Source organism: Bombina bombina, chromosome 1 (genome assembly GCF_027579735.1).
Source record: "Bombina bombina isolate aBomBom1 chromosome 1, aBomBom1.pri, whole genome shotgun sequence".
Lineage (NCBI taxonomy): Eukaryota > Metazoa > Chordata > Amphibia > Anura > Bombinatoridae > Bombina > Bombina bombina.
Window position 1 is genome coordinate 506,911,797 of NC_069499.1, and position 17,368 is coordinate 506,929,164.

Consider the following 17,368-nt stretch of genomic DNA (forward strand, 5'->3'; position numbering starts at 1 on the left):
AGATTGAGTCTCCAGATTACCGGTCGTGATGTAAGACGCCGGGATCACGAGACACACACTAGCCGTGATACACCAGAGGGAAGTGAGGATACTCTGTGGTCCTGATAAGCAAGCTGCAAGGTACGTTACCACATAGTAGCTGCCGACTGTGACCCATTATTGCCTTAAGACGCAGGACGAATTTGAATACTCTGCAGTTAAAGACTGTATGAATATAAAGGTACGATCCTTATAAGGAACTGTGTTACTAACTTCCTTTGCACCTCTTCACTACAAAAAAACGTAGGAAAATACATACAACGTATTATCAGCCGAATGAAGTTTACTATACCTATGAATTTGAATATGGACTCTCCCACATATTAATTAGCTTTACCACGATCCATCTTTAATTGTTTTTTAACATATATTTGTATCCTTTGACTGTTATTACCTATCAACTGTGAGATATGCTACACTATATCTATTGAAACGTTTCAAATTAAATAATTTTACGCTCCAAGGAAGAGATATTAGCTCACCAATTATCTCAATTTGTCAGAATTGTTTTTTAGCTGCTGTTTTATATGGTCCACGTTAGAGATGTCTCTATCAATTATCAAATTTTATAAGCTGTTTGGAGCCAAGCAAATTAATATTTTTGTGTACTTTTCGATATTTTATATCATTAAATGATCTGATGTTTTAAAAAATTTCTAATCATTTGAGTTTTTAATATTTCACACTGATTGCACAGAACATCTTAATATTTATTATCATCAATTATCTACACTGAATGCACAGAATATTTTAAATTTTAGTTTAACAATATTACACACATTTCATTATTTTCATGGTATCTTTAGCTTATAGCGCCCTTACTGCACTTTGTTTGTTTGTATCTTTTGTGACTATAATAGGGAAGCAGAGGTCCTCCAAACAAAATTCTTAGAAAAAGAATATAACTTAGACTTGATTGAGGACGCTAGAAAGAAAAATGCTTTTTGTTCCCGCAGTACTTTATTACAACAACACCCCAAAAAGAAAAAGAATGATTCCAATAATATGGTTAGGTTCATTACCACATATAGTGAAGGAGCTGGTTTTATAAAAAAGATCTTACATAAACACTGAGGCATTAAGAGGAGTGATTGAGGATAGACCCCAAATAGTATTCAAAAAGAACCATAATCTTAAGACCATATTAGCTCCATAAAAGTTACAAGACCCTATCAACACCAAGAAAAACTCTGGCACCTTATATCAATGGGTCGCGGGAAGACCAGGTACATATAGATGTGGTTGTAGCAATTACTGCATGTGTGCACATTTATGGAACAGAGAATCCATAATGAATTGGAATTACACTAAGCAGGTGCCCATCAAATGTAGAGGGACCTGTCACTCCACATTTGTAGTATATAGTCTCACCTGCGGCTGTGGTTTGATCTACATAGGTAGAACCAAAAGGAAAATCAAGAGACCATGTTATGAGCATATAGAAAATATCAAAACACACAGCGTCAGTGAACATTTTAGATTATGTCACAAGCAGGATCCCACTAGCCTGTGCATTACCATATTGGAAATGGTACCTCCAGGTCAGAATCCTCACCAAAGGCTTATTAGGCTTAGACAGAGAGAGACAAGATGGATTCAAGAGTTGGATAGTCTTACACCAAAAGTCTTAAATATAGACTTGGATTTACAAGCCTTTATGATCTAATCTTTTTTTTCTTTCGCTTTAGATAGTTCTGAATAGTATTTCTGTGTTTATGTACGTTAGGGACTAATTTTTAATGTTTGTATTTTTATTGTTTACATTGTACACATTCAATATAGTTACTTATACATTAATGAGTTCATTTTTAGGTGATTTTGTGTAGTTGTACAATTGAAGCGTTTTTAGAACAATCAGGCTAGGTATTAATTATTATAGTGGTATTAAATATTGTTGTATTAAATGTGTTCGCAAATTTTTAATGAATTGATTGCACTATAGGGCACCCGAGAACATTGCTGCTATTATCTGATCACAGACAGTAGGGCGTGCAATGTATTATTTGTTTCCCCACATGTGGTCCAATGAACGGATGTTTACATACATGTCATTAACACATGGCTAGTAGGTGTGATTGCCAAGCTCCAAAATAGAGAACACGCAATAGGAGAGGGCGGAGCAATGAATAAATAAAATGGAAGAAGATCCTTACGGAACATCACAGCTGATCAAGGAGTCTTGAGAAAGTCTACAGAGATCAGACGAAACAATGCTAAGAGTCTATGCTGGGAGCCATGTATAGTCTGACTGTGCTTTTAAGGCGTTATTTGACTGAACTTCTAGTAAGTGCATATGATTGTGTGCTCAATAAATGATTTAAGACTTTTACCTTGAGTCGTGGTTGCGCTTCTCTTTGCTTATTTTTTCAGTATTAAAATAATCCACTTTTGTTTTTTACTACACTGTTTGACATGTACTAAGTGCTGTGTGAACAAGGTTCTCAACTTGCGAACCTGTCTGCATGGCTTTGTCTGCTGCCCGTATGTAATATTACACACAAGTGAGTGTGTAATGTTGCTCCTTTCTATTGCACAAGAGAAGTGCCTGTCAATCACCCCTAGCCAAAGTGTTCAAGGTGATTTTCTGTTCGCAAACTCAGAAGTGGCAGAGTGTAAAAAGCAGCGGTCTAATGACGGCTTCGTCTTACATTGCAGGAAGCAGACTCGCATGTGTGAAACTGTCCCGCAAGGGCTCAGAACCAGCTTGCACTGCTTAGTATATGGAGCCCACTGTCTAAAAATTCAGTGTTTTCTGATTCCGAGAATGGATAGTGCACACGGCAATCTACACACATCTAACTTGTTTGTCCAAGTAACAATTCTAGAAATTCTAGTAGAACAATTCTTCATGCCATGAGCACAAATGTTCGCAGCTTAGGAAATAAATTACCTGAACTCATTTCAATAATGACTAGGGACAACTTGGATTTAGTAGCTATAACAGAAACATGGTACAATGATTTGCATGGCTAGGACATAGTCATACCTGGTTACAGGTTATTTAAAAAGAACAGAGTAGGAAAGAAAGGTGGAGGAGTTGCTCTGTATGTAAATGAAAATATAAAGGTTACTGAAATTGTAGGAACAAATGATGAGGTGGAAAGTATTTGGGTGACTTTGGAAATTGGAGATAAAATGTGTTTAGAATAGAGGTTGTGTATATAGACCTCCATTGCAGGATGAAAAACTGGACAATTTGTTATTAGAAGAAATAACCAAAATGACCATGAAGGGTAAGGTTATAATAATGGGGGACTTTAATTTGCCCGATATAGACTGGAAGATTCCTTCTGCTAGATCAGCTAGAATCAGGTATATTCTTGAATCTCTGCTAGGGGAATCACTTGAGCAATTAGTTCTTCTTCTTATTATTATTATTATTATTATTAACAGGTATTTGTAGAGCGCCAACAGATTCCGCAGCGCTATAAACATAGTTATAAACTATAGTTGGTATACAGGATAACATTTATAGGGATCAAATGGGTAGAGAGCCCAGCCAATAGTTGCACTGCTGTAGTTGGCTCTTATGAAGGCAATCTGCAAACAGCTGGGCTCATAGGCTTACATTCTAAGGGGTTCAAGGGAAAGCAATGGAGTTAGGAAAGGTTAATATTGGTTGTATGCATCCCTGAATAGTGGAGTCTTTAGGGAGCGTTTGAAGCTGTTAAATCTAGTGGAGAGTCTTGTGGAGCGAGTTTCACAAGATGGGAGCCAGTCTGGAGAAGTCCTGTAAACGGGAGTGTGAGGAAGTAAAAAGAGAGGAGGAGAGTAGGAGATTGTGAGCAGAGTGGAGGGGAGGGAGAGTATCTGGAGACAAGGTCTGAAATGTGGGGGGGGCAGTGCAGTTGAGGGCTTTGTATGTCAGAGTGAGGATTTTGTGTTTAATCATGGAGGCAAGAGGAAGCCAGTGAAGGGATTGGCAGAGAGGTGCAGCAGATGAAGAGTGACGTGTAAGGAAGATGAGCCTGGCAGAGGCATTCATTATGAATTGTAAAGGAGCTAGGCGGCAGCTAGGTAGACCAGAGAGGACGGAGTTGCAGTAGTCGAGACGGGAAAGGATGAGGGAGTGGATTAAAATCTTAGTTGTGCCTTGTGTAAGGAAATGTCTAATTTTAGAGATGGTTTTTAAGGTCTGAGTCAAGTGTGACCCCAAGACATCGGGCATGCAGGGTAGGGGTAATGATGGAATTATTATGTTATAGAAAATTGGGTGGTGGAGATTTTGGAAGAAGGGGGAAAAATAAGGAGTTCAGTTTTGGAGAGATTTAGCTTAAGGTAGTAAGAGGATATCCAAGATGAGATATGAGAAAGACAGCTAGTGACACGGGTTAGTAAGGAAGGAGGTAGGTCTGGTGCAGAGAGGAAGATTTGGGTGTCATCGGCATACAAATGATATTGAAACCCGTGGGACTTTATTAAGGAACCTAATGATGACGTGTAGATTGAAAAGAGAAGGGGACCAAGGACAGAGCCTTGAGGTACCCCAACAGAAAGTAGTAACTGGGCAGAGGATGCTCCAGAGAAGGCTACACTAAAGGTACGGTTAGATAGATAGGAAGAGAACCATGAGAAAGCTGTGTCACAGATACTGAAGGATTGGAGGGTTTGGAGCAAAAGAGGGTGGTCAACAGTGTCAAAGGCTGCAGACAGATCAAGGAGGATAAGCAGAGAGAAGTGGCCTTTGGATTTTGCTGTAAGTAGGTCATTGGTAACCTTGACAATTGCTGTCTCTGTGGAGTGATGGGGACAAAATCCAGATTGCAGTGGCAAAAGAGCTAAATCTATGGGTATTTGGGTTTTGGATGATTGTGAGCTTTTGAGGGGGTGGGAAATTGGTAGTATGTTGAGAGCTGATTTAATTTCTGATGGAGTCAATTTTGTTATTGAAGTTGCTGGCAAAATCTTGAGCTGAGACAGAAGTTGTATTAGGAGGTGGGGGTGGGCGGAGAAGAGTATTGAACGTGGAACACAGACGTTTTGGGTTAGAGGAAAGAGAAGAGATGAGATTAGAGAAGTATTGTTGCTTATAAAGATTAAGGGCAGAATAGTAGGAGTTCAGGATGAACTTGTAGTGAAGAAAGTCCTCCAGTGTAGCTCAGCAGTATAGGAACATGAGCGTAGGTACCGTGTTAGAGGAGTATGCCAGGGCTGAGGATGAGTGTGGTTTCTGAGCTATGGTGTGAGGGGCCAGAGTGTCAATGACCGATATAAGGGTGGAGTTATAGTGGCAGATTGGTCAGGGCAGGAAAAGGAGGTTTATGGAAGAGAGGAGAGGTTCGAGAGAGCTAGCGAGCTGTTGCTGGTCTAATGACTTAGTGCTTCTGTGAAGTTTTGTGTGAGGGGTAGAGGAAGGGGGGGTTGTAGGGAGAAAAGTGATATTGCAAGTTAGGAGATGATGGTCAGAAAGAGGAAAAGGGGAGTTTGTGAAATTTGAGATAGTGCATCAATAGCTGAAAATCAGATCAAGGGAGTGACCGTCTTTGAGTGGGAGAGTCAGTCCATTGTGACAGGCTGAAAGAGGAAGTGAGTTGCAGAGGAGGGAGTGGGATTGTCAAGAGCGATGTTGAAGTCGCCAAGAATGAGGGCAGGGGTGTCTGAGGAAAGGAAATAAGGAAGCCAGGCAGCAAAGTGATCTAAAAATTGAGTTGGCGAGCCAGGGGGGTGGTATATGACTGCAACACATATAGAGAGGGGAGAGAATAAACAAATCATGTGTGCTTTAAATGAAGAGAAGGGCTGTATTCGTTGAAAGGTGCAATGAGAGGAAAGTAAAACACCAACGCCACCTCCTTGTCTATTGCCAGACTTAGGAGTTTGGCTGAAATGGAGACCCCCATGTAACAGTGCAGCAGTGGATGCTATGTCTGAAGCAGAGAGCCAGGATTCTGTAAGAGCCAGAAGGTTAAGCGAGTGGGAGATAAAGAGATCATGGATAGAAGTGAGCTTGTTGCAAAAAGAGCAAGAGTTCCAGAGTGCACAAGTGAAGGGGGTGGTGGTTTTAGATTCAAGAGGAATGAGATTAAGGTTACCAGAGTTTTGTTTTTGAAGTCTATTGAAAGGCACACATGGATGTGCAAGGCTAGGAAGTTGTGGGGGACCAGGATTAGGAGAGATGTCACCAGCAGCTATTATGAGCAAGAGGGAGAGTGACATGAGATGCAGATTTGCAGTAATGAGACTGTTTTCGGGCTGACGTGCAAGGGGGGGGGAGTCTTTAGGAATGTGTGAAGTTCATGAATACAAAAGTAAGGTGAGGTTAAGAGATGGGCTGATGAACAGTGCAGGTAATGAGGGGGATGGAGTAATAGAATAAAGTAGTTTGTTATAGAGACAAAAGGTACCAAAAAGGAATGTGAAAAAATTGAGCATTATAACAAACTAAGCAAATAGTGGAACCAACTCGCAAGGAAGCTATATTATATTTAATACTTACAAACAGTGATACAGTTTTATATGTGTCTTTAAGTGAGAACTTAGGATCCAGTGATCATCAATCTGTTTGGTTTCGTATTCATGTGCAGAAACTGTCCACCCAAACTAAAAGAAAAGTTTTAGATTTTAGGAAGGCAGATTTTTCATTAATGGGAGAATACCTAAAAAACTATTTAAAAGGGAAAACTCTTATTACATGGGTTCAAGAACAGTGGGAATTTGTGAAGGGTGCCATTTGAGATGCAACCGCACACTGTATTAGAGAAGTCTGTAAAGGTAAAAGAAAGTGGAAACCAATTTGGTTTTCAAAAGAAGTAGCACATGCTGTAAAGACAAAAAAGATAGCTTATAAAAATTACAGACACACACAACTCCAACAAAAAAAGACTAAGCAGTTAATTAGGAAGGTTAACGCTCATGCAGAAGAGAAGATAGCACAGTCAGTAAAACACAGGGATAAAACATTCTTTAGATATATCAGTGAAAGAATAAAAATAAGGTAGGACTAGTACAATTGAAATCAGTTGATGGTAGAATAATATGAGATAAGCAAATTGCAGACTGTCTCAATGATTACTTCTGTTCTGTTTTCGCAAAAGATTGCGAAGATAGAATATCTACATTAAGGGATGCTACGAAAAATAGAAACAAGCTTAACAGTTATCTTAATAACTTTGAAAAAGGCAGTGGATCCTGATAATATTCATTCAAGGGTTTTAAAAGAACTTTGATCAGTTCTAACTGTCCCATTAACTGACCTGTTTAATCAGTCACTATTAACAGGAGCTGTTCCAGATGATTGGAGAATAGCAAATGTAATACCTCTTCATAAAAAGGGCAGTAGGGAAGAATCTGGTAACTACAGGCCAGTTAGTTTAACTTCAGTAGTAGATAAATTAATGGAAAGCCTCTTAAAAGAAAGAATTATGATTTCCATAAAGGCAAACAATTTAGAAGACCAAAATCAGCATGGTTTTACTTCAGGGAGATCATGTCAGACTAATCTAATTAACTTCTTTCATTATGTAACAAAAGTATTAGACAAGGGTGGAGCAGTTGATGTAACATATCTAGATTTCAGCAAAGCATTTGACACCACACAACAAACTAATTCACAAACTGTATCTCCTTGGTCTAGACTAAAAAATTGTGAACTGGGTGGAATGCAGGCTTAAGGACAGAAAACAAAGTGTCTTAGTAAATGGAGTTCATTCAGCAGAGGGGGCTGTTACTAGTGGTATTCCTCAGGGGACAGTTCTGGGGCCTGTTTTGTTTAAAATATTTATTTGTGATATCAGCAAATGGCTACAGGGGAAAGTATGTATGTTTGCAGATGATACAAACATTTGTAACAGAGTGGATGCGCCAGGGGGGGATAGACAAAAAGAGACGTAATATACAACAATTGGAGGATTGGACAAATGACTGGGATCTAAAGTTTAACACAGCAAAGTGTAAAATAATGCATTTAGGGAAGAAAAATCCAAATGTTAATTACAGATTCAGACACTTTACTGACTGTTACAAATGAGGAACAGGACTTGGGAATTATTATTTCAGATGAAATTAAAACTTGGTAAACAATGTAGTAATGCAGTGAGTAAGGCCAGCAGAATGCTTAGATGTATTGGTAGAGGTATTTGCAGCAGAAATAGTAAGGATCTTATCCCACTGTATAGATCATTAGTTAGGCCTCATCTTGAGTATTGTGTGCAGTTCTAGAGGCCATATCTTCAGAAGGATATTAACAAACTTGAATCTGTGCAAAGGAGGGCTACCAAAATGGTACATTGTCTAAAAAATTAAACTTACCAGTATAGGCTCAATGACCTAAATATGTAAAGCTTAGAGGAGAGAAGGGAAAGAGGTGATATGATAGCAACTTTCAAGTACGTTAAAGGGCTTAGTAAAACTGAGGCAGTGGGTATTTTACATAAAATGGGAAATTTAAGAACAAGGGGTCATGATCTCAAGCTGAAGGGTAGTAGATTCAGGAATAAATTTGAGGAAGCACTTCTTTGCAGAAAGAGTGATTGATTTATGGAATAAACTTCCTCAAGAGGTAGTAGTGACAAACACTGTGGGGGACTTTAAAAATGCCTGGGACAAGCATAAGGCTATCCTACCAACTAGATAAGTTTTTACTGTTAGGTAATATCGGGCGGACTTGCTGGCCCTTTGGATCTTATCTGCCGTCAATATCTATGTTTCTATGTTTCTATTAACTTTTGCTGTATCTTTACCTTATTGGCTTCAGCACAGATGATAAACTGAGAGCTGCAAATCAATGTTCTTTGCTAACATAATGACTGTGGCTAGCCTTGTCAGCTCCAGTATCAAACCTGTATTTGCTCCTAGCCAAGTGGTGCGTGGCATTTCTTAATTGAAAAATGATTACAGCAGACAAAGTATTAATTTATTCCAAACATTTCAGCCTCTTACAGTATTTATGTTGCAGCCTTGTAATAAACTAATCGTTTACTTTACCTTTAAGCAATTTTTCAGACTTTTGTTATTTATCTTTATGAATACTGACATAGATAACAAATCTTACATTTACCTTATAATCGGTTTCTGTCATAGATAAATGAGGAGTCATTTTCATTGTGATTTTAACAATCCATAGTCAGCTTTTTTTTTTTTTTGAAAAACATTTTTTATTGAGGTTTTTATATATTAACAGAATAAATAAGTATACAAGGTATTGACAAGTCAAGGCAGTTGAGAGATTATACAATAGGCTAAAGCTATGTTTCAACAACTACTGTGCGATAATCAGAACTTGTAAGTCAAGTATACTTGTTATGGTATATCAAGTAATAACAGGCAAGGTATTATCAGCGGAAAGATAATATAAACACCAATGAAACCTCATTTTTCATTATAAATATAGAAATAGAGTAGCTATAGTATAGGCGACTCATGGGCCCAGTGAATTAGAAGCTAAGTGGTGAATGATAGTTACATGAAGGCCACTCTTGGACCATGTGATAACGGGTAAGGGGAAATCCGCAGACAAGAGCTGCTCTAAGATTGGGAGGGGGGGAAGGGGGGGCGTGTCCAGGGAATTTAACGACAGGCAAAGGTATACTCATAAGGCTCACCATCATATAAATAAATAGACATCTGGTATGATACATAAGATAAGTGCGGGCAAGGGTCAATATTTTATATTTTTAGCTATGAGAGTATAAGGATGGCTTTTACAAGTGGGGGTATGGACCTATAGGTTTAAATAAATGGGAGGGGGGGCGCTATTGCTTCCGAACATAAAACATAAAGGTCAAAGGTAATGACCATAGCTCTGACCAGACAGATGGTTCCGGCTAGTCCATTAAGTCCTGGATAGCTATTATATAGGAGATATATATGTTTCGTTGTAGCTTGATAAATAGTAGAATATACATGTTGGGGTATGATACCTGTAAACATGTATCTGTTCATATAAATCTGTAATGAAGAGTTTACAAGATGTACATCTAGGAGAAACGCAGGCAACCTAATGGCAGTTTGTGGCAGGGCTACCCATTGCATTTTCAAGTAAACTGCTGGTAATTAAGTACTCTAGGACAGTGATTTTTAACCTTTTTTTTTTTTTGCCGTGGCACACTTTTTTACATTAAAAAATCCTGTGGCACACCACCATACCAAAATTTAAAAAAAAAATCACACATTGTTGCCTAATACAGCATATATATATACACATAAACACACACACACATACTGTATGTATTGTGCTGTTATGCCATGCCTCCTACAAACTACCCCTGCACTGGGAGTAAAAAACAAGCAAAGTTTAAAAAATATGTCACACTGTTGTCAGTCTGCCGTGGCACACCTGAGGATCTCTCACGGCACACTAGTGTGCCACGGCACACTGGTTGAAAAACACTGCTCTAGGAGGCAGAAAAATAGATTAGGTGCATAGTAGAAAGGAGTTAGCAATTTCTTTAGACATTCTTGAATCCTACGATATGGCACTTACACTTATGGCCTCTTCCTATTCCGTAGGCTACGGTCTATAATCAGGTATTTGTTTCTGGAAAGCATACATAATGTGCAATCATAAGAAAAAATAAAACAGTAAGAGAAGAGTATCTCGAGTTATTTTAAAAATATATCAGGTAACCCTCTTCTAGATAAGTATTCTTGTGAAAAAGATGTGATATATGGTGCAAAATAGTCAAATTGAACCTGTTTGCATAATAGTCAAATGGCTCTATTATAGTCTAATGGCTCTATTATAGTAAAAACTAATAACAGGTCAGCGTGGAAGTTATGGGAGGGTATTGAGTAATAACTAGATTTCTAAATTACCAAAATAGTTTTCAATATTACAAGAATCAGCTAAAGGTATGTGTGTAAGAGAACAAAGTAGGCTGTAATTTTAAAAATACAGTGCCAGGCTAAAAAATAAACTTGTAATAGTCTTACTAGATTGGGGGTAAACTAAATCCTATACCAGCCATTTTAAGAGTTAAACTCCTCAAGTGAAGGGTCCGTAGAAACAATATATATATATATATAACTTAGTAGGGGCCCCCTAAATGAATATCACAAAAAGCAGGTTTGTCCCTCATTGAACAGTTACATGAACCATAATTATTTCTCTTTAGGTATTTAACATATTGCTAGGAGAATATAAGAGACTCATAATTAGCAGTTAAGAGACATATAGATGTTTGTTATAAGGGAGGAACCTTTCATCAATAACCAACTTTGTGCATGAAAACAAATCTAATCCCTAGTGTACATTCTAGACTTCTATAGATATTAGGTAAAACATATTCAAACATATTGGAAAAGAATAAAAGAGTAACCGATACAAAACAATACAGATTACAACACGTTACTACTGAGATCTCTTGCATGGTATTGTACATATAATGCAGGGGAATACGGGTCAGCAAATGTAAAGACGAATCAAACGTGTCAAGCTGGCGTCGGAGCTATCTATGGTGCTAATGGCGGGGTATTCCCTCATGGGCAAGGTAGAATTTTGCTTAGTGTTTCTCTCTCCGTCATTTAGTGACCATCTCTCATCCGTATCTTCGATATGGGCTATGAATCTTTTATCTCCCTGCAGTTGTATCTGCTGTATGGCAACATCTCTTGTCTCCCTCATCTTAGATGCCCCATTATTCTCTTCCCAGCATTGTGTTTTTATTAGATGTGTGAGGTTGTCAAAGCAGTCATGGATCTTCTGATCTAGCTTTATAAGGAGATTATGTATTAAACAATGAAAGTCTTCCTCCATGTTTGAGTGCTTGTTACCCCAGTGCTATATTAACTGTTATAACCCGGGGATCAGGGAAGGAAGATGTGAAGAAGAATAGAGGCCGCTGCCAACATCTGTAATAGTCCGATATAGGGCTTCACTCCAGATTACTAATGTAATGTAAGCATCAATCGGCTTGGTAGGTTCTGGTAAAGCTTATGCTTTATATAAATGATATTGATGTCGCTTCTATAGTAGGATATTAAGCCGATAATTTATGTGAGGTGAAGAGCTCCTATTTTTCCATCCTAGCATGGCAGCGGCTTGGACACGCCCCCCACAGTCAGCTTTTTTAATATACATTTGATTTCATCAACATACACAGCAGGAACGCTCCAACTGGTTAACATCTGGATGTTTATATACCTTGTACTGTCCTGGGCTTTTAGGACAATATTGTGTTTCATGCTCTAAAGATATGTGGTTCTTGGCACAATTAATTTAAATAAACCTTGGCTGTTTTTTCATAACCTGGGTCATAGAGCTTTAGCAGGGAGCCAATCGGCTGCCTGCTTGTTGTGGTCCCCTGAGGAGGTAATATACATCAATGTTTAAAATAAAAAAAATAAAATAAATATATATATTTATAGTAACCACCCTGATCCTTAAAGGGACACTGAACCCAAATTTTTTCTTTTGTGATTCAGATAGAGCATGACATTTTAAGCAACTTTCTAATTTACTCCTGTTATCAAATTTTCTTTATTCTCTTAGTATCTTTATTTGAAATGCAATAATGTAAGTTTAGATGCCGGCCCATTTTTGGAGAGCAACCTGGGTTGTCCTTGCTGATTGGTGGATAAATTCATCCACCAATAAAAAAAGTGCTGTCCAGAGTACTGAACCAAAAAAATCTTAGATGCCTTCTTTTTCAAATAAACATAGCAAGAAAAATTAATAATAGGAGTAAATTAGAAAGTCGCTTAAAATTGCATGCTCTATCTGAATCACGAAAGAAAAAATTTGGGTTCAGTGTCCCTTTAAAAGATTGGTCATTGGTTAATGACTGTGAATAAAGCACATCTCACATTTTGCATGACTTTAACTTGCATTTGCTGTCCCTCTCTCCTCAATTTATGTTCCAGCTTCTCTCCTATATAGCCGGTATTGCCCAAACTACCCCCTGACAAACTATTCTTAGCATAATCACCCAACCCTGCTGAAAACATCCTAATTTCACCCCTGGACCACTCTGCTACCCTCGTATAACCTCGACCATTCTTGTTACACATGCCCTTGGTCCTATTTTATTATTTTTAGAATATTGTAACTATGATAAAGTGACCTGAATTTGGTTATAAATGCACTAGTGATACAGACTGTTCTTTGCCCCAGCCACATTTTTCCATAAATCCTATGATTAAGTAGAATAGTCTGGTGCTTACATAAGCTTGCTTATCTCTACAGGTTTACCAATATTGCTAAAAGCTTACAGCAGATCCTCCAACAGCTGAAGAAACTTGAGGAACTAGAACAGAAGTACACATATGAAAATGATCCCATCACGGTTAACAAACAGGTCCTACAAGAACGGACACAGGGTCTGTTTAAATTGCTAATACAAAGGTATAAAGACTTTACAGTATCTAGTTTATCATTGTCCGTTTCAAGCTTATTTACATGGCTGGTCAATAAAAAAAGATAATATAAACATGCTTATCTTGTTATTTATCGTTAACCTTAAAAAACAGAGGATGAAGATCTGACTTCATGTCATTCTAATTGGCACAGTTATCTTGTTTTTGTCACAATTTACCTATAACAAGGATGGCAAATAGAAGGGAAATATTTTAGTACATTGTTTATATATATATATATTTATTTATTTAGGTGTTTGCATTATATATATATATATATATATATATATATATATATTTATTTATTTAGGTGTTTGCATTATATATATATATATATATATATATATATATATATATATGTGTGTGTTTGTGTATATATATATATATATGTATATATATCTGAGGCTTAAATGGATACTGTACCCAATTTTTTTCTTTCATGATTCACATAGAGCATTTACTCCTATTATCAACTTTTCTTCTTTCGCTTGGTATCTTTATTTGAAAAAGCAGGAATGTAAGCTCATGAGCTGCCCATCTTTGTTTCAGCACCTGATTAGTGACTAAAATGTAGCCACCAACCAACAAGCACAACCCAGGGTGCTGAACCAAAAATGGGCTTGCTTAAAAACTTTCATTTCTGCCTTTTCAAATAAAGATACCAAAAGATCGAAGAAAAATATTGATAATAGAAGTAAATTAGAAAGTTGCTTAAAATTGCATGCTCTATTTGAATCATGAAATAAAAAATAATGGCTTCAGTATCCCTTTAATTGCTGATACATATCTTAGATTAATAAAACTTATTTATAGCCTAGTGCAAAGCAAATTTTGTTTTCAGTGGCATAGGTCCACCACCCCTGGCCAATAACATTTTGGCTATGTACCAGAAACTTTTCATAATTTTGTAATGTTTCTATATGGAATTTCCCTGACACTTTTCAGCGTGATGCTTTTTAAAATGGGTACACTTTACCTGCCAGGTCGATCACTTTCTGTGACATGCTGAATATGCATAATTACATTTTTTATAAAAGGCCCGAGAGTACACCTTGCCTTTGGCACCATTTGGGGAAACAAAACAATCCATATACTGTACATAAGCAGGGACACTGGATCTGAAATGTACTCTCTCTTATCAGATGTTTTTTGTTTTTTTTACAATTTGTAAACCTTGTTATTGATTAATAAACCCTTCTTTGTAACACAGTTCTTTCGTGGTTGAAAGACAACCCTGTATGCCCACTCACCCTCAGAGGCCTTTGGTTCTGAAGACTGGGGTCCAGTTTACTGTGAAGCTCAGGTAACATTAATTTAGATAGATTTACCTTGTGATAAAGGAGTCGGTAATATATTTTGTGCCTTCAGATAGTAAGACTGATTGGACTATAAATTTGTTTATTTAAGGTCTATTGAAATAATTTGCTGGCTACTCCCTAAAACTCCTTACTGGCTTTGGATCGAGTGTAAATTACGCTAGATGGAGGATTTTTGTGTGTGTTGGCTTGCATTTATATTAAAAGTTGAAAGTAAAAAGTTTGCACGCGAGCGTTAACCCGACGTATGCTAAAAAAATAATTGCAACCACGTTAACTTCTTCTCCCATTGACTTTAATGGAGCGTGAAAACTGCCAAAAAACCTAACACCCATACTTTCGCTCTAACCCGATAGGCGTTTGAAAATGTCATATTTAATTTTTTTCCACATACATAACAATGTCTTTTTTATTGTAAATACATATTTCTATATATACCTGTATATCTATTCATATACTGTGTGTGTGTATATAGATATATAGAGATATATAGATATATATATAGATATGTATTTTACATGAGCAGCATCAGAAATATATATTTAATAATAAAAGTAGCATTTTGCACATTGGGTTTCGCAATTTAGATTAAACGTGGTCAATTTAGTGCACATGAAAACTTAGTAATATTAAGGTAGATTATTGAAATATTAAATATAACATATTTTAAAAAAGTAATAAAAATGATTAAATATGTAAAAATATAGATATATAATTGACGTATTTTGAATATTTTACAGTATGTTTAATATTTGTTTAACATGCTTTAAGATTATTAAAAAATAATCATGTGCTCTAACCTGACCGTGTTAAATCAAAATAGATATTTTACATGCTTATGTTCTTCACCTAGAATTTATTTTACTTTTTATTATATAGATATACAAAGTATTTTAGTGGGGGCACCACCCGGCTGATTTTACTGACTACCCAGCTAAAATTTTAATTAATATTAAGCTAATATAAAAAATGTTACATTTTTATTGCACAAATTATTATTATTAAATACATTTATGTTAAGCTATGCAATTCATGTGTGAAAGAAAATTATATTATAATAGAAAATATTACACTGCCTCCACCTGACTACTTCATAATGCCACACGGCTGGCAAAATTTAGTTTTGTAACACTGCATAGGTTAATACATATACATTTACATTTACAATAAAAAGGACATATCCTGTAAGTAAAGAACATTGGAATGTGAAATATGTACAGTATACAGTAAAACATATATATATATGACCACATTATCTATATGTGTGTGTGTAAATATATGTGTATATACACACATACATAAAGTGGTGGATTGGCCCACCGGGATACCTGAAATTTTCCTGGTGGGCCACAGGGCCACATCCGTTGTGCAGAGGTAGCCTCCGGGGAGGTCATGGAGTGAGCCCTGTGCGCATACATAGTGCATTTATTAAAGGCTGCTCCTCTCCTGCAGCAGGCGTGGGGGCCTGGGGGTGGACAGATCAGTGACCCCTTAGAAAAGACAGGGGACTTGGCAGGCAACTGAGGCAAGGTAAGGGGGGCTGGGCCGAGGCTGGGGGGGGGGGAGCTAGGTGCCGGCTTTGTGTGTTTGTATGTGAATGTATATGTATTTGTATTATATACATGCATATACATATGTAGACATATATATATTTATGTATCTCTATGTTAAGACTCTTTGCAGGCCTTTTTTCTTCTAGCACCTGAGACCTCATATCTTTGAGCCCTTATAACTTTTTAATACAATTTAAAAAAAAAAATTATCGGACATTGTTTTTTATGAGTGTAACTGTACAGTTAAATGTATTTTTGTGCTAGTTTTTTGTCTTGTGTATCGTTCAATCAGAGCTCTGAAGTTGCGGCAACCCTACGTGCGTTAAATTAGATTGTGCTCAAGCAAACACGTTTACTTTCAGCTCGGAATTAGCGTGCTATTTCTGAAACGCGCAAAGAGCCGCAAAATACACCTTATCGTTCGCACGCTACACTTAGAGCGCCACTCGTAATCTTACCATTTGTGCTTTGTTTGGCTACTTGGTGGTTTAAAGAGCATCGCTTCTAAGTGATTAATAGCCAGAGAGGGCACCGAGTGGGTAAACTGATACATGTTAATTTTTTTTTTTAAAAGGGAAGCAAGTAAAAAAATTAGTGTCTTGTAATTGTGCATTTAACGAACTAGGAATAATAGACATAGATCGACAGCTATGGGGAATTGTATGCATCTAACTAAATTATTTTAACTTGAATGTACCTTGACATTTACAAAATTAAGTTATTTTGAGCAGTTTATACAAAGCGTAGGTTTGGCTGTACCATTTGTTAATGTATTATGCTAAATTCCTTTTTACAGACTTTTAGTAAAACTGCAGGAGTTCAACTATCAATTGAAAGTCAAAGCTTTATTTGATAAGTAAGTATATTCTAACCAATATGAAATTATTTGCATTAGTAATTCAGCTTGTTGCTGCTAAGCAGCAGAATCACACAGTTGCTGTTTTTTCCTCATTTTGTAGTTTAAGGGACAGTATACTGTAAAATTAATATCTTCTTTACAATTACTTGTTATACCATCAGCAGAGTATAACATATATGAGAAATTGCTCTTTTAAGTTTATTTTTGTATATGAACTTGATAGTTTTGTTGCACCTGCATCCCACTAAAATGGGCTGAGCTTGCATGGCAATCATGCCTCCTCATCTTATCTATTTCTCCACAAATTCACA

At 36.9% G+C, this 17,368-nt stretch overlaps 1 protein-coding gene across 1 annotated transcript in view; it reads left to right on the plus strand.

The window, feature by feature from the left end:
• Window positions 1–17,368, plus strand: part of STAT1 (signal transducer and activator of transcription 1) — a 145,730-nt gene that overhangs the window by 67,590 nt on the left and 60,772 nt on the right. The window contains exons 9-11 of the mRNA XM_053698593.1: window positions 13,160–13,318; window positions 14,540–14,632; window positions 16,995–17,054. Coding sequence (XP_053554568.1) covers window positions 13,160–13,318; window positions 14,540–14,632; window positions 16,995–17,054 — 312 coding nt within the window. The remainder of the gene's footprint in view (window positions 1–13,159; window positions 13,319–14,539; window positions 14,633–16,994; window positions 17,055–17,368) is intronic.